At 44.4% G+C, this 19,238-nt stretch overlaps 1 protein-coding gene across 1 annotated transcript in view; it reads right to left on the reverse strand.

Annotated features, from left to right (window-relative positions):
* Positions 1-8,770: 8,770 nt before the first annotated feature.
* Positions 8,771-19,238, reverse strand: part of map3k7cl (map3k7 C-terminal like) — a 39,039-nt gene continuing 28,571 nt past the window's right edge. Inside the window, exon 4 of the mRNA XM_055936812.1 lies at positions 8,771-10,058. Coding sequence (XP_055792787.1) covers positions 9,866-10,058 — 193 coding nt within the window. The 3' untranslated portion in view covers positions 8,771-9,865. The remainder of the gene's footprint in view (positions 10,059-19,238) is intronic.

Raw genomic sequence — 19,238 nt, forward strand, 5'->3', positions numbered from 1 at the left:
ATCCTCATTGGCAGACTCGACAGCCTTGGTTTCTCTAATGATTGCCTCGCCTGGTTCACCAACTACTTCTCTGATAGAGTTCAGTGTGTCAAATCGGAGGGTCTGTTGTCCGGGCCTCTGGCAGTCTCTATGGGGGTGCCACAGGGTTCAATTCTTGGACCGACTCTCTTCTCTGTTTACATCAATGATGTCGCTCTTGCTGCTGGTGATTCTCTGATCCACCTCTACGCAGACGACACTATTCTGTATACTTCTGGCCCTTCTTTTGACACTGTGTTAACAACCCTCCAGGCGAGCTTCAATGCCATACAACTCTCCTTCCGTGGCCTCCAACTGCTCTTAAATACAAGTAAAACCAAATGCATGCTCTTCAACCGATCGCTGCCTGCTCCTGCCCGCCTGTCCAACATCACTACTTTGGACGGCTCTGACTTAGAATATGTGGACAACTACAAATACCTAGGTGTCTGGTTAGACTGTAAACTCTCCTTCCAGACCCACATCAAACATCTCCAATCCAAAGTCAAATCTAGAATTGGCTTCCTATTCCGCAACAAAGCATCCTTTACTCATGCTGCCAAACATACCCTTGTAAAACTGACCATCCTACCAATCCTCGACTTCGGTGATGTCATTTACAAAATAGCCTCCAAAACCCTACTCAATAAATTGGATGCAGTCTATCACAGTGCCATCCGTTTTGTCACCAAAGCCCCATATACTACCCACCACTGCGACCTGTACACTCTCGTTGGCTGGCCCTCGCTTCATACTCGTCGCCAAACCCATTGGTTCCAGGTCATCTACAAGACCCTGCTAGGTAAAGTCCCCCCTTATCTCAGCTCGCTGGTCACCATAGCAGCACCTACCCGTAGCACGCGCTCCAGCAGGTATATCTCTCTAGTCACCCCCAAAACCAATTCTTCCTTTGGACGCCTCTCCTTCCAGTTCTCTGCTGCCAATGACTGGAACGAACTACAATAATCTCTGAAACTGGAAACACCTATCTCCCTCACTAGCTTTAAGCACCAGCTGTCAGAGCAGCTCATAGATTACTGCACCTGTACATAACCCATCTACAATTTAGCCCAAACAACTACCTCTTTACCTACTGTATTTATTTATTAATTTATTTTGCTCCTTTGCACCCCATTATTTCTGTCTCTACTTTGCACTTTCTTCCAATGCAAACCAACCATTCCAGTGTTTTTTTTTAGTTTTTATTTTACTTGCTGTGTTGTACTCACTTCGCCTCCATGGCCTTTTTATATTTTTATTTATTTATACATATATCTGTTTGCCTTCACCTCCCTTATCTCACCTCACTTGCTCACATTGTATATAGACTTATTTTTTTATTTTTTTCACTGTATTATTGACTATATGTTTGTTTTTACTCCATGTGTAACTATGTGTTGTTGTATGTGTCGAACTGCTTTGCTTTATCTTGGCCAGGTCGCAATTGTAAATGAGAACGTGTTCTCAATTTGCCTACCTGGTTAAATAAAGGTTAAATAAAATAAAAAATAAAATAAAAATTAACAACATTATGTGTTTTTTGGTCATAAACATCACAATTATCCAAATCACAAGCTAAGAACCGGCACATTTTCTTTTCACTGGTAGAATCGGGAAGTTTCAACTTCCTGTGTATTCGTCTGCTCATAGTGATCATAGTGTAATGCAGTAGATACCGTCCCCGCTAGGTAGATGGGGACGTGCACACAAACTTGGATAATGGTGTTGTTTAACTTCGATCGACCAACACACAGTCATCTCAGAAACTTCTCTATGCCTTTGTCATCATGCCTGTATGGTTTTCTGTGCCTGTTAATTACAAACTAGCGTGAAAATGAGTTATCTTTCACAGTTCTACCTACCAGAAATGTACCCTGATGCGGCCAGTTGAGTCAAATCAAATCAAATTGTATTGGTCACATACACATGGTTAGCAGATGTTAATGCGAGTGTAGCGAAATGCTTGTGCTTCTAGTTCTGACAGTGCAGTAATATCTAACAAGTGATCTAACAATTCCACAACAACTACAGTACCTAATACACACAAATCTAAGTAAAGGCATGGAATAAGAATATGTAAATATATAGATGAGCAATGACAGAACAGCATAGGCAAGATCCAATAGATGGTATAAAATACAGTGTAGTCATATGAGATGAGTAGTGCAAGATATGTAAACATTATTAAAGTGGTATTATTAAAGCTACTAGTGATCCATTTATTAAAGTGGCTAGAGATTTGAGTCAGTATTTTGGCAGCAGCCTCTCTGTGCTAGTGATGGCTCTTTTATAGTCTGACGCCCTTGAGATAGAAGCTGTTTTTTTTGGCCTTCCTGTGACATCGGGTACTGTAGGTGTCACGGAGGGCAGGTAGTTTGCCCCCAGTGATGTGTTGTGCAGACCGAACCACCCTCTGGAGAGCCCTGCGGTTGTGGGCGGTGCCGTTGCCGTACCAGGCGGTGATACAGCCCGACAGGAGGCTCTCAATTGTGCATCTGTAAAAGTTTGTGAGGGTTTTAGGTGACAGGAGGCTGAAGAAATTTGGCTTGAGGTTTTCTTCACCAGACTGTCTGTGTGGGTGGACCATTTCAGTTTGTCCGTGATGTGTACACAGAGGAACTTAAAACTTACTACCCTCTCCACTGCTGTCCCGTCAATGTGGATAGGGGAGGTGCTCCCTCTGCTGTTTCCTGAAGTTTTCTTTGTTTTGTTGACGTTGAGTGAGAGGTTATTTTCCTGACACCACACTCCGAGTGCCCTCACCTCCTCCCTGTAGGCTGCCTCGTCATTGTTGGTAATCAAGCCTATTACTGTTGTGTTGTCTGCAAACTTGATGATTGAGTTGGAGGCGTGCATGGCCACGCAGTCATGGGTGAGCAGGGAGTACAGGAAGGGGTTGAGCACGCACCCTTGTGGGGCCCCAGTATTGAGGATCAGCGAAGTGGAGATGTTGTTTCCTACCTTCAGCAGCTGAGGGCGGCCTGTCAGGACGTCCAGGACCCAATTGCACAGGGCGGGGTTGAGACCCCGGGCCTCCAGCTTGATGATGAGCTTGAAGGGTACTATGGTGTTGAATGCTGAGCTGTGGTCAATGAACAGTATTCTTACATAGGTATTCCTCTTGTCCAGATGGGATAGGGCAGTGTGCAGTGTGATGGCGATTGCATTGTCCTTGTACCCTATTGGAGCAGGAAGCAAATTGAAGTGGGTCTAGGGTGGCAGGTAAAATAGAGGTGATATGATCCTTGACTAGTTTCTCATATCACTTCATGATGACGGAAGTGAGTGCTACTGGGAGACAGTCATTTAGTTCAGTTACCTTTGCCTTCTTGGGTACAGGAACAATGGTGGCCATCTTGAAGAATGTGGGGATAACAGACTGGGATAGGGAGAGATTGAATATGTCTGTAAACACACCAGCCAGCGGGTCTGCGCCATGCTCTGAGGACGCGGCTGGAGATTCCGTCTGGGCCAGCAGTCTTGCAAGGGTTAACACGTTTAAATGTCTTACTCACATCGGCCACGGAGAAGGAGAGCCCACAGTCCTTGGTAGCAGGCCACGTCGATGGCACTGTATTATACTCAAAGCGGGCAAAGAAGGTGTTTAGTTTGTCTGGGAGCAAGACTTCGGTGTCCGTGATGTGGCATGTTTTCCTTTTGTAGTCCGTGATTGTCTGTAGACCCTGCCACATACGTCTCGTGTCTGAGCCGTTGAATTGCGACCCCACTTCGTCTCTATACTCACATTTCGCTTGTTTGATTGCCTTGCGGAGGGAATAACTACAGTGTTTATATTCGTCCATATACCCAGTCACCTTTCCATGGTTAAATGCATTCGCTTCGCGCTTTCAGTTTTGCACGAATGCCGCCATCTATCCACGGTTTCTGGTAAGGGTAGGTTTTAATAGTCACAGTGGGAACAACATCTCCTATACACACTTCCTTAAAAACTCACTCACCAAATCAGCGTATACGTCAATGTTATTCTCTGAGGCTACCCATAACATATCCCAGTCTGCATGATCAAAACTATTTTGAAGCATGGATACCAATTGGTCAGACCAGAATTGAATAGTCCTTAGCACTGGTGCTTCCTGTTTGAGTTTCTGCCTATAGGAAGGGAGGAGCAAAATGGAGTTGTGGTCAGATTTGCCGAAAGGACTGCGGGGAAGGGCTTTGTATGCATCGTGGAAGTTAGAGTAGCAGTGATCCAGAGTTTTTCAGAGTTTTCCAATCAATGTGCTGATAGAATTTAGGTAGGGTTGTTCTCAAATTAGCTAAAACAAACAACAAAGTGAAAACCGAAACAGTTCTATCTGGTGCAGACACACAAAGACTGAAGACAACCACCCACAAAACCCAACAGAAAACAGGCTACCTAAATATGGTTCCCAATCAGGGACAACGATTGACAGCTGCCTCTGATTGAGAACCATATCAGGCCAAACACAGAAAACCAACACAGAAATAGAAAACATAGATTACCCACCCAACTCACGCCCTGACCAACTAAAACAAAAGACAAAACAAAGGAACTAAGGTCAGAACGTGTTAAAGTCCCCAGCTACAATTAACGCAGCCTCAGGATATATGGTTTCCAGTTTGCATAAAGTCCAGTGAAGTTCTTTGAGGACCGTCGTGGTATCGGCGTGAGGGGGGATATACACGGGTGTTACAGTAACAGAAGAGAATTATCTTGGGAGATAATACAGTCGGCATTTGATTGTGAGGAATTCTAGGTCAGGTGAACAAAAGGACTTGAGTTCCTGAATGTTGTTACAATCAGACCATGAGTTGTTAATCACTAAACAAACACCTCCGCCCTTCTTCTTCCCGAAGAGTTTATTCCTGTCGGAGCGACGCACCAAGAATCCAGGTGGCTGTCACGTTCCTGACCTGTTTTCTGTTGGTTTTGTATGTGTTTAGTTGGTCAGGGCGTGAGTTGGGGTGGGCATTCTATGTTATGTGTTTCTATGTTGGGGTTAAATGTGTTGCCTGATATGGTTCTCAATTAGAGGCAGGTGTTTGACGTTTCCTCTGATTGAGAACCATATTAAGGTAGGCTGTTCTCACTGTTTGTTTGTGGGTGATTGTTCCTGTGTCTGTGTATGTCGCACCACACGGGACTGTTTCGTTTGTGTTCGTTCCTGTTCGTTCCTGTTCGTGCGTTATGTTATCTGTATAAGAGGGGGGGAGGGGGGGGGGGGGGGGGGGGGAAAGGGGGGTGAAAGGGGGTGAAAGGTCACGGTGATGAGCTTGACGCTCCTTTCCAATAAATATCGAGGGTCTTATTCTGATGACATGACCATCGATGATTGACTGTTGATAAATAAAAATAATCTAGCTCTTCAGTCCATAATAATCTCATCATGAAGGCTAAAAACGTGAGCTCTAACCAACAGTACTGTATCTACACCCGGGTGCTGTTGTCACATGCCAACACTAGAGTGGGCACACGCAATATAATGCAGCACGTTTTGTTTTTTAGAGTTAAAAAAATTTGACGGAAACCCACTTAACTACAAACGTTTTATTAGGTAAAAATGGGAATTTAACCGATAAAGGTATTTTTTTGTGCACTAAATCATCACGCACAGCCTTTTAATCTGCAACAAGTCAATTGATTGGAAACATCTCTGGTGTGGAAATGAGCAGAGTTTTTATGCAGATCTATAAATATCGGCATGACGATCTGTCGCCGATTGAATGGAAACCTTGAAATGCCTTGAAATTTGGTTACCAAAAAAAAAAACACATATCAAGAAAATATTTTCACAAGTTTATTTATGAATTAAGTGATTCAAACTCGGAATTCTGTTAACAAATCTTTAACGGAATTACTGCAATTGAATTGGCTACAATGGGGAATCATAGTAGTCACCTGCTACTGTCCTTCCTTCCACTGGCATTATACAGTTATTAACCTGCTACGGTCCTTCCTTCCACTGGCATTATACAGTTAACCTGCTACGGTCCTTCCTTCCACTGGCATTATACAGTTATTAACCTGCTACTGTCCTTCCTTCCACTGGCATCATACAGTTATTAACCTGCTACGGTCCTTCCTTCCACTGGCATTATACAGTTATCAACCTGCTACGGTCCTTCCTTCCACTGGCATTATACAGTTAACCTGCTACTGTCCTTCCTTCCACTGGCATTATACAGTTATAAACCTGCTACGGTCCTTCCTTCCACTGGCATTATACAGTTATTAACCTGCTACTGTCCTTCCTTCCACTGGCATTATACAGTTAACCTGCTACGGTCCTTCCTTCCACTGGCATTATACAGTTAACCTGCTACGGTCCTTCCTTCCACTGGCATTATACAGTTATTAACCTGCTACTGTCCTTCCACTGACATTATATAGTTATTAACCTGCTACGGTCCGTCCACTGGCATTATATAGTTATTAACCTGCTACGGTCCTTCCACTGGCATTATACAGTTAACCTGCTACGGTCCTTCCTTCCACTGGCATTATACAGTTATTAACGTGCTACGGTCCTTCCTTCCACTGGCATTATACAGTTAACCTGCTACTGTCCTTCCACTGGCATTATACAGTTATTAACCTGCTACGGTCCTTCCACTGGCATTATACAGTTATTAAACTGCTACGGTCCTTCCTTCCACTGGCATTATACAGTTAACCTGCTACGGTCCTTCCTTCCACTGGCATTATACAGTTAACCTGCTACGGTCCTTCCTTCCACTGGCATTATACAGTTATTAACCTGCTACGGTCCTTCCTTCCACTGGCATTATACAGTTAACCTGCTACGGTCCTTCCTTCCACTGGCATTATACAGTTATTAACCTGCTACTGTCCTTCCTTCCACTGGCATCATACAGTTATTAACCTGCTACGGTCCTTCCTTCCACTGGCATCATACAGTTATTAACCTGCTACGGTCCTTCCTTCCACTGGCATTATACAGTTAACCTGCTACGGTCCTTCCTTCCACTGGCATTATACAGTTAACCTGCTACGGTCCTTCCTTCCACTGGCATTATACAGTTATTAACCTGCTACTGTCCTTCCTTCCACTGGCATCATACAGTTATTAACCTGCTACGGTCCTTCCTTCCACTGGCATTATACAGTTAACCTGCTACGGTCCTTCCTTCCACTGGCATTATACAGTTAACCTGCTACGGTCCTTCCTTCCACTGGCATTATACAGTTATTAACCTGCTACGGTCCTTCCTTCCACTGGCATTATACAGTTATTAACCTGCTACGGTCCTTCCTTCCACTGGCATTATACAGTTAACCTGCTACTGTCCTTCCTTCCACTGGCATTATACAGTTATTAACCTGCTACGGTCCTTCCTTCCACTGGCATTATACAGTTAACCTGCGACTGTCCTTCCTTCCACTTGCATTATACAGTTATTAACCTGCTACGGTCCTTCCACTGCCATTATATAGTTATTAACCTGCTACTGTCCTTCCACTGGCATTATATAGTTATTAACCTGCTACGGTCCTTCCACTGGCATTATACAGTTAACCTGCTACGGTCCTTCCTTCCACTGGCATTATACAGTTATTAACCTGCTACGGTCCTTCCTTCCACTGGCATTATACAGTTAACCTGCTACTGTCCTTCCTTCCACTGGCATTATACAGTTATTAACCTGCTACGGTCCTTCCTTCCACTGGCATTATACAGTTATTAACCTGCTACTGTCCTTCCTTCCACTGGCATTATACAGTTATTAACCTGCTACGGTCCTTCCTTCCACTGGCATTATACAGTTATTAACCTGCTACTGTCCTTCCTTCCACTGGCATTATACAGTTATTAACCTGCTACGGTCCTTCCTTCCACTGGCATTATACAGTTATTAACCTGCTATGGTCCTTCCTTCCACTGGCATTATACAGTTATTAACCTGCTACGGTCCTTCCTTCCACTGGCATCATACAGTTAACCTGCTACGGTCCTTCCTTCCACTGAGAGAGAGAGGGAAAAGGAAGAGATAGGGAGGGAGGTAAAGAAAGATGTAGAGAAAGCGAGAGAGAGATAGAGCTAGAGAGAGAGATGGACAGGGGAAAGCAAGAGATAGGGGGGAGAGAGACAACGAGGGGGAGAGAGCAAAAGTGAGAGTCAGTGAGAGGACGAGAGTCAGACATAATGTAAACAGCTGATGTTTGGTTTCCCAATCCCGGAGTGACTAAATGTCATTACGAAACAGACAGTTCCCTATTCTGTGGTAGTGGAGTGTTGCCGTGTCGTGAGGTCATTAATAAGCAGACATTCTACAGGAAATGAAACTAAAGGATCGTGCTGAAGGACATCCACCTAAAAAAAAAAATGACATTTTTTATTCATAATAGAGAACTTTATTGTGCCACATACAGTCATTGTCATAGTGTGTTTTCCATACCACAGTTAATAACAGTTACTACAGGGAATTACCGTAAAAACCAACATTGTTATTCTCACTAGCCCACTCCTTCTTTTAATAACAAATACACCATTTTTTTCTTCTCAACGTTACCATTATTTCACTACAGAATATCTATCCAGGTTCGCGCCAATGTCTTACAGTGTCTTGCATTTCTACTTCAATCAGAATCATCAACTCAGAGTTGATCCTGGGTAGTGTAGTATAAACCTGGGGGTGGGACAGGAACCATTAGATCCATGGTGGGGAGAGTGATGAAGAAAAGAGGGAAAGGAAAGGGGGGGGAGAGAGAGAGGGGAAGCCCCCCCCCCCCCCCCCCCCCCCCCTGAAAACATTTTGGACCATATCACACCACCTGTATGTCTCCACAAGCCCAGAGACTCACAGAGCCTACTGCTACTACTACTAAGTCCTTGCTTCCTCTGTCCTTGTTTCCTTTGTCCTTGTTTCCTTAGCAGGGTTGGTATTAATTCAATTTGAGTTTCCAGTCAATTGAGAAAGAAAACCAAATTCCGCTCATTGAAACGCAACGAAGAGGAATTCGAAATTAGAATTTCAGTGTACTTCCTGAATTGACAACTGTCAGGTAGTAAAAGCTTAAACCAAGTTTATTCACCCATTGGGTCATATACAGCTCGCATAAGACATATTTCCACTAATGGTAGACTATATATATACCCCAATGTGGGTGGAGTCTCCTCCTTCTCTCGAAACATTACGTCTTTGTTACTAGACAGGAAGTTAAATAATGCGGGCAACACACACCGGTCCTTCTCCCTTAATGTGACCTGACCTGAATTCTACATTCCTTACTAATCCACAGCTATCCACCATAATCATGCAATTGCCTCTCCTCTACTCAGTACCTCCCAAAGCCCCCATGGCTCCTATTCAACCTTCCTTGACCCCCAACCTTATACATTCCTCCTACAGATACCCATTAACTTCTGGGGTAGAAACCAGACTAATGACACTCCTCGTGTCTCTAGCAATAACTGATGATTAACAATATTTAAATGTTTAGAAATCCGAACCCATCGCTGGAATTGAAATAGAATTGGCCCCAAACCCTGGTCCATAGTTCCTCTCAAAGTGCATTGGAAGAGAAGGTCCAAGCGAGGGACCTTGTATCCTCTTCTCCATTGCTCTTAGAAAAGGAGATAAGGAAACAAAATGCGCTTGGAAAGGAGATAAGGAAACAAGGACAGAGGAAGCAAGGATTTGACAACTACCGGTAGTAATGTTTTCAGGGCCCATATCCAAGTTGAGGCTCAGAACAAGAGTGCTGATATAGGATCAGTTTGGCATTTTTAGATCATAATAAATATGAATATATGAACAGAAGGGAACTGATCCTAGATCAGCACTTTTGGAATACGGGCCAGTTTGAAGGTCTTGTCTCTTGGGGTCAAGTCGAGTTCAGGGGTCACGTGGAGGAGCTGTCCTGGCTTGTCTGATTCCGATTGGTGGAGCTGAGCGTCTCCAGTTGCTGAGCGCGCTCAGTGTGGACGTTGAGCAGCGTGGCGTTCTCCTCCGACAGGACACGGAACTCATCCTCCAGACAGGCCATCTCCACGGCAACAAACTCGTCCTCCGCCAGCTCTGCCAGCAGCTCACGCCTGGAGAGTAAGGGGGGAGGTTAAAGGTGGCAGTGGAAACCAGGTGAATTCACAGATTAAAAGCTGGGCCATGGGGCAAATGTAGGGCATTACATAGGGAATAGGGTTCCAGTTGGGACGCAACTAGAAGTGCCTTCAATGCCAGATGTTTATGTGACTGGAACTTCCTGGTTTAAATGGTTAGATAAGTAAAGTGAGTAGTCTGGTAGCCAGAGTGTTGTGACCTAATCTGGCAGACCGCCATCTCACTCTCTAAACAAACTACGACCTTTGGACTGTGTGTGTGTGTGTGTGTGTGTGTGTGTGTGTGTGTGTGTGTGTGTGTGTCTGTGTGTGTGTGTGTCTGTGTGCGTGTGCGTGTGTGTGTGTGTGTGTGTGTGTCTGTGTGTGTGTGTGTCTGTGTCTGTGTGTTGGTTCGTCTATCCTTGTGGGGACCTAAAATCCCCAGAAGTCCACAAAAGGATATACATAGTAAAACAAGGAAAATTCTCCCCATGACTACCAAAGGCTATTCTAAGTTTAGGGTTAGGTATACAATTAGGGTTCGAATTGGGGTGAGGGGTAAAGGGTTATTAAGGGTGAGGGGTTAGGGGTTAAGGAAAATAGGATTTTGAAAGTAAAATTAGTTTGAGGTCCCTACGAGGATAGAACATAACGTGTGTATCGGTGTCTCTCTGTGTGTGTGTGTGTGTGTGTGTCTCTGTGTGTGTGTGTGTGTGTGTGTCTCTGTGTGTGTGTGTGTGTGTGTGTGTGGGGGGGGGGGGTGTTTTCTGTGCCAACATGTGAGGCACAGCAGGTGTTGCAATCCTTAACGCTTGGCTTCTCTCTCTCTCTCTCTCCTCCCCCTTTCGGTAACCTACATACAGGTCTGGGATCAGTCTAAACGTCTGCGTGTTTACAGTTAACCAGTCTTTCAGACCAGTCATACATGATGTGTCATCTTCTTCTTGTGTAATACTGTAATATCCGTAAGAGGAGTTGCATTGCACTGCAGTTTCTCATCACCAGGTTCATATGAATACGTGTGCTTGCTGATAAACATTGTGTTGTGCACCATAGCATTGTACTGTACTGTACCCGTCGATAGGCAGTAATTACAAAAATACAACTACAAAGTTACCTCCAAATGACTAATGTATCGAAATAAAATCTACGATACTTTAGCAAAGTATTGTATTTCATTAAAAGACTTGTAACCGGCCCGAAAAGCAACAACATTCTCAGTACCGTTACAAAAATATCTTACTTGCTATGACTGTGATATGTTGTTGTTAATTTACCTTAGTTGAATGCACTGTCACTCTGGATAAAAGCATTGGGAACACCTGCTCTTTCCATGACACAGACTGACCAGGTGAATCCAGGTGAAAGCTATGATCCCCTTATTGATGTCACTTGTTAAATCCACTCCAAATCAGTGTACAGTAGTGGTCAAAAGTTTTGAGAATGTGTACCGGCAGCCTTCCCTCTCTTCACTAGAAGACGGGGTGTAACAGGGATCGGACCAACACGCAGCGTAGCCAGTGCTCAACATGTTTAATACGACAAATAAACAGTGATCACTTACAACGAACAAAATAACAAAATGTGGCAAACCGAAACAGTCCTATCTGGTGCAGAATACAAACACAGAGACAGGAAACAACCATCCCACAATCACCAACACAAAACAAGCCACCTATATATGATTCCCAATCAGGGACAATGAATGACAGCTGCCTCTGATTGAGAACCATATTAGGCCGAACACAGAAACAGACAAACTAGACACACAACATAGAATGCCCACCCAGCTCACGTCCTGACCAACACTAAAACAAGCACAACACATAAGAACTATGGTCAGAACGTGACAGAATGACACAAATATTAATTTTCACAAAGTCTGCTGCTTCAGTGTCTTTAGATATTTTTGTCAGATGTTACTATGGAATACTGAAGTATAATTACAAGCATTTCATAAGTGTCAAAGGCTTTTATTGACAATTACATGAAGTTGATGCAAAGAGTCAATATTCTGCAGTGTTGACCCTTCTTTTTCAAGACCTCTGCAATCCGCCCTGGCATGCTGTCAATTAACTTCTAGGCCACATCCTGACTGATGGCAGCCCATTCTTGCATAATCAATGCTTGGAGTTTGTCAGAATTTGTTGGTTTTTGTTTGTCCACACGCCTCGAGGATTGACCACAAGTTCTCAATGGGATTAAGGTCTAGGGAGTTTCCTGGCCATGGACCCAAAATATCTATGTTTTGTTCCCCGAGCCACTTAGTTATCACTTTTGCCTTATGGTAAGGTGCTCCAACATGCTGGAAAAGGCATCGTTCGTCACTAAACTGTTCCTGGATGGTTGGGAGAAGTTGCTCTCGGAGGATGTGTTGGTACCATTCTTTATTCATGGCTGTGTTCTTAGGCAAAATTGTGAGTGAGCCCACTCCCTTGGCTGAGAAGCAACCCCACACATGAATGGTCTCAGGATGCTTTACTGATGGCATGACACAGGACTGATGGTAGCGCTCACCTTGTCTTCTCTGGACAAGCTTTTTTCCGGATACCCAAACAATCGGAAAGGGGATTCATCAGAGAAAATGACTTTACCCCAGTCCTCAGCAGTCCAATCCCTGTACCTTTTGCAGAATATCAGTCTGTCCCTGATGTTTTTCCTGGAGAGAAGTGGCTTCTTTGCTGCCCTTCTTGACACCAGGCCATCCTCCAAAAGTCCTCGCCTCACTGTGCATGCAGATGCACTCACACCTGCCTGCTGCCATTCCTGAGCAAGCTCTGTACTGGTGGTGCCCCGATCCAGCAGCTGAATCAACCTTAGGAGAAGGTCCTGGCGCTTGCTGGACTTTCTTGGGCGCCCTGAAGCGTTCTTCACAACAATTGAACCGCTCTCCTTGAAGTTCTCGATGAGCCGATAAATGGTTGATTTAGGTGCAATCTTACTGGCAGCAATATCCTTGCCTGTGAAGCCCTTTTTGTGCAAAGCAATGATGACGGCTCTTGTTTCCTTGCAGATAACCATGGTAGACAGAGGAAGAACAATGATTCCAAGCACTCCTTTTGAAGCTTCCAGTCTGTAATTCAAACTCTTTTTTATTTATTTATTTATTTTTTTAAATTTTATCCCCTTTTCTCCCCAATTCTCGTGGTATCCAATCGCTAGTAATTACTATCTTGTCTCATCGCTACAACTCCCGTACGGGCTCGGGAGAGACGAAGGTCGAAAGCCATGCGTCCTCCGAAGCACAACCCAACCTAGCCGCACTGCTTCTTTAACACAGCGCGCCTCCAACCCGGAAGCCAGCCGCACCAATGTGCCGGAGGAAACACCGTGTACCTGTCCCCCTTGGTTAGCGCGCACTGCGCCCGGCCCGCCACAGGAGTCGCTGGACCGCGATGAGACAAGGATATCCCTACCGGCCAAACCCACCCTAACCCGGACGACGCTAGCCCAATTGTGCGTCGCCCCACGGACCTCACGGTCGCGGCCGGCTGCGACAGAGCCTGGGGGCGAACCCAGAGACTCTGGTGGCGCAGTTAGCACTGCGATGCAGTGCCCTAGACCACTGCGCCACCCGGGAGGCCTTGTAATTCAAACTCAATCAGCATGACAGAGTGATCTCCAGCCTTGTCCTCGTCAACACTCACACCTGTGTTAACGAGAGAATCACTGACATGATGTCAGCTGGTCCTTTTGTGGCAGGGCTGAAATGCAGTGGAAATGTTTTTGGGGGATTCAGTTCATTTACATGGCAAAGAGGGACTTTAATTGCAAGTGGATGCAATTAATTGCAATCCATCTGATCACTCTTCATAACATTCTGTAGTATATGCAAATTGCCATCATACAAACTGAGGCAGCAGACTTTATGAAAATGTATATTTGTGTCATTCTCAAAACTTTTGGCCACAACTGTAGATGAAGGGGAGGAGACAGGTTAAAGAAGGATTTTTAAGCCTTGAGACAATTGAGACATGGATTGTGTATGTGTGCCATTCATAGGGTGAATGGGCAAGACAAAATATTTAAGTACCTTTGAATAGGGTATGGTAGTAGGTACCAGGTGCACCGGTTTGTGTCAAGAACTGCAACGCTGCTGGGGTTTTTCCACACTCAACAGTTTCCTGTGTGTATCAAGAATGGTCCAGCACCCAAAGAACATCCAGCCAACTTGACACAACTGTGGGAAGCATTGGAGTCAACATGGGCCAGCATCCCTGTGGAACGCTTTCGACACCTTGTAGAGTCCATGCCCCCGACGAATTGAGGCTGTTCTAACGGCTAAAAGAGGGGGGTGCAACTCAATATTAGGTATTCCTAATGTTTGGTGTACTCAGTGTAGTTAATTTAGCAGACGCTCTTATCACACCATAGTGCCATCAGACTTCTGATACCAATGTAGGGTGAAAGGGGGGCAACATTATGGTGAACAGCTATAAACAATATGGTATAGAAAAGTATTTTGTAAATACAAATTACAGCTTTCAAAAATAATCAACTCATTAAACAAAACTAAAAACCCCAAATACATAGGGAGATGTTTTCCAGATAAATCATCTGAATTTCATGATATTCTTTAAACGTTTAAACCTTTAAGGAAACACAAGAATCTTTCCCATAGTCTGTATTATTTTTCTCCAGCCTCTTCACTAACACGATTTCATACAATGTTGTTTTTATCAACAGATTCATCCACTCTGTGAACACTGACTCTGTGAACACTGGCTCTGACTCTGTAAACACTGGCTCTGTGAACACTGGCTCTGTGAACACTGGCTCTGTGAACACTGGCTCTGTAAACACTGGCTCTGTGAACACTGGCTCTGTGAACACTGGCTCTGTGAACACTGGCTCTGTGAACACTGGCTCTGTGAACACTGGCTCTGTGAACACTGGCTCTGTGAACACTGACTCTGTGAACACTGACTCTGTGAACACTGACTCTGTGAACACTGGCTCTGTGAACACTGGCTCTGTGAACACTGGCTCTGTGAACACTGGCTCTGTGAACACTGGCTCTGTGAACACTGGCTCTGTGAACACTGGCTTTGACTCTGTGAACACTGGCTCTGACTCTGTAAACACTGACTCTGTGAACACTGGCTTTGTGAACACTGGCTCTGTGAACACTGACTCTGTGAACACTGACTCTGTGAACACTGACTCTGTGAACACTGACTCTGTGAACACTGGGGCTCTGTGAACAGTGGCTCTGTGAACACTGGCTCTGTGAACACTGGCTCTGTGAGCTCTTCCAATGTTTCAGGCCACCCTTAACACAGACACAATACCTAAACATTGTATTTGACATTTTGTTTGTTTAATCCCTCTTATTTGAGCCTTGTCACTCAGCAGACACAGTCTTGGTGACCTACTGTAGGTACCTGGGATCCAAGGCCATGCGCTGTAAGGCTGTGGCCCATAGGGGGTGCTCAACCAGGCATTCCCACAGTGCATGTAGGAGGGTTCCTTCTGCTCCTTCACATCGCCAACATACATCATCCTGTGACAAAACCCTCCTATGGAACATTAGGGGAGGGAAATTTGTCTACCTTTTCCCTCGTCTTCTCTGACATTTTTCCCAAATATCTGAACAAATACACAATCTCATCTTCTATCTCAGTGGAAATCCCTGTGCCACAATTCTCAAGTTTTTACAGGTGTCATTATTAACCGTTAACAGCATGTTGTAACCTAAAGAGGTAGACCGTACAGAATCTGACATCACTGACATGATGTCAGCTGGTCCTTTTGTGGCAGGGCTGAAATGCAGTGGAAATGTTTTTTGGGGGATTCAGTTAATTTACATGGCAGAATTTGGTAGTGAAAATGCATCTTGTACAACATGCCTTTTGACATAATGGCACCACCTAGTGTTTAATTAACAGCATTAAATAGCACATCTCTCCGTAAGTCATTATCACACAGCATTAATTTGCATATATCTCCATATGTCATTATCACACAGCCTTGATTTGCATATATCTCCATATGTAATTATCACACAGCATTGACCGATCGCTGCAGCTGTACATAGTCCATTGGTATATAGCCCACCCAATTTACCTACCTCATCCCCATACTGTTTTCATTTATTTACTTTTCTGCTCTTTTGCACACCAGTATCTCTATTTGCACATGATCATCTGATGATTTATCACCCCAGTGTTAATCTGCTAAATTGTTATTATTCGCTCCTATGGCCTATTTATTGCCTACCTCCTCATGCCTTTTGCACACATTGTATATAGATTCTCTTTTTTTTTCTTTTTTTCCCCTACTATGTTATTGACTTGTTTATTGTTTACTCCATGTGTAACTCTGTGTTGTTGTCTGTTCACACTGCTATGCTTTATCTTGGCCAGGTCGCAGTTGCAAATGAGAACATGTTCTCAACTAGCCTACCTGGTTAAATTAAATAAAGGTGAAATAAAATAAAATAAAAATTGATTTGCATATATCACCATACGTCATTATCACACCGCATTGATTTGCATATATCACCATAAGTCATTATCATAAAGTTTATACTTATTCCCCATTTCTTCAAATGACAAAAAATACCTCATTCCTGTGCAGGTCTCCCAGAGTATGAACCCCTTCTCTTACCCATTTTCCCCAAATGATTGACTCCTTCCCCACACCAAGAGAAGGATTATACCATTTAGAAGCCTATATGTTTCTGCTGAGACTCTTTGCTCATTTTATGTCATGACAACCACACTTCTCTAGAATGGCATATCATTGGATTGATGCCTTGTATTTCTGTATCATTGGCTCATTTTTTGGGATAGAATATATAAGGATCCGAAAAGCAGCTGTCAAACCACGTTCCAACCCATCTCTCCTCAACATCCTCTCTTCTCCAGTACTGAGACATTCTAGATAGCTGGAGAGCCACATTGTACAGTTCCACATCTGGGAGTCCTAACCCTCCCGAGTGCTAACCCTCCCGAGTGCTAACCCTCCCGAGTGCTAACCCTCCCGAGTCCTAACCCTCCCGAGTGCTAACCCTCCCGAGTGCTAACCCTCCCGAGTGCTAACCCTCCCGAGTGCTAACCCTCCCGAGTCCAAACCCTCCCGAGTCCAAACCCTCCCGAGTCCTAACCCTCCCGAGTCCTAACCCTCCCGAGTCCTAACCCTCCCGAGTCCAAACCCTCCCGAGTGCTAACCCTCCCGAGTCCAAACCCTCCCGAGTCCAAACCCTCCCGAGTCCAAACCCTCCCGAGTCCAAACCCTCCCGAGTCCAAACCCTCCCGAGTGCTAACCCTCCCGAGTGCTAACCCTCCCGAGTCCAAACGCTCCCGAGTCCTAACCCTCCCGAGTCCTAACCCTCCCGAGTCCTAACCCTCCCGAGTCCTAACCCTCCCGAGTCCTAACCCTCCCGAGTCCTAACCCTCCCGAGTCCAAACCCTCCCTAGTCCAAACCCTCCCGAGTCCTAACCCTCCCGAGTCTAAACCCTCCCGAGTGCTAACCCGAGTGCTAACCCGAGTGCTAACCCTCCCAAGTCCTAACGCTCCCGAGTGCTAACCCTCCTCTTTCTTTAGGGGCATGCATTTTCTGCATACTAATGCATTGTCTTTTTCCCCTCCCATATAAAGTCTTTAATAATACCATTATACTGCTTAAACATTTATGCTGGAATGCATATCGGTAGCATCATTGAAATATAATTAAACTTAGGAACAACCATTCTTTTAACTGAATACATTTCCCCACCATAAACTAAGATTTGAGAAAATTCGCTTGTCCATGTTTTATTTTATGTAAGACCTGAAGCATATTTATTATATACACTATCTTATCTAACCCTGATGTCAATAGAATCCCCAGATACTTCATACCCGATTGCATCCACTTGAAATGAAAAGGGGTGAACATGGCTGACGGGCATATTGTAGAGACTGGCATAGCCTCAGATTTGTGCCAATCAACCTTATATGCTGACATAACATAAAATACCTCCACTGTTTTGAGCCGTAGTGGGATTGTATGACATATGGCTTTTAATCAGCAACAGAATGGCATCAGCATATAAAGGAACAATGTAATGTTCCTCTCCCTCCATTATAAACTCCCTGAATCTCTGGGTTTCTCCTTATACAGATATCCAGAGACTCTCAAGCTATCAAAAACAATAAAGGAGAAAGAGGGTCTCCTTGTTTTCTAGATCTAGATAAGTAGGTCATACAGCTGCCCTGGGATCTGAATACAGGACATCAATCCAATTAATATACCCAGGACTAGGGCTGTTATTGTGACACTGTTACCGCCACACCGGTGGGTCACAAGTCATGACCGCACTCAAAATTCCACGTGAGGTTACGGTAACTAGGCTTCTCCAAAACTGCGCTCTGATGTTGCTGATGATCATTAGTAGCCTAGCAAACTTGCCAACTGCTGGTCGCTAACGGCCTGGTTACTCAGCACTCTGTTGGTCCTCTAATCACTCTGACATGATTAGGCATGACAGGCTATGCAATTGCGTGAGAAAACAGAGTGATGCCCTCTATTAAAAAGAGGAGGATCCCATCAGCTTTCTATAGGCTAGGCCTACTATATTTATTTCTCAACTTTCCTAATATTAAAGGAAAAGTTTGAACCCATTTTGAACGTTATAATATTTTTGTGCATCTCTGAGTGATGTATCTGAGTTATTGGCATTCAAGCAGACAGAAATCCAGGCGGTATGACGTAGCACTGTGATAAAGTCTCTCTCATTACACTGGAAGTTAATAGGAATACGATAGTGATAAGTCAGGAGGATGGCTAAATGTCATAAGTCAGGAGGATGTTTTCTCTCGAATGAGCCATTGATCATATCTGTGCGATATTCCTACCAATTTAAGGAGGGTTTAGCAAATGTTCCTATTTTTCCGCCGTTACCAGAGATGTTATAGACAGGAGATAGGAAACCAAAGAATAAAGGAAGTACGTCGACCAATCGCGTTCACGTTGACATGCTGCGTGACGCGGTTGCTTAGCCAATCGTCACACAATCTCTTCTCAAAGTCAGTGAATATGTCGAGAAACGTGCCTATTTTCCTCAAGTACGTAATGTCACGATTCCAAAGCTATACGATACTACAGAGAGCAAGTTAATTATCTCATATCTAGGAAAAGATGTGTAATGTTGTACTTCTTGTTGCCGAAATTCGTGCGAATGTTGGTTTTTT

Source organism: Salvelinus fontinalis, chromosome 10 (genome assembly GCF_029448725.1).
Source record: "Salvelinus fontinalis isolate EN_2023a chromosome 10, ASM2944872v1, whole genome shotgun sequence".
Lineage (NCBI taxonomy): Eukaryota > Metazoa > Chordata > Actinopteri > Salmoniformes > Salmonidae > Salvelinus > Salvelinus fontinalis.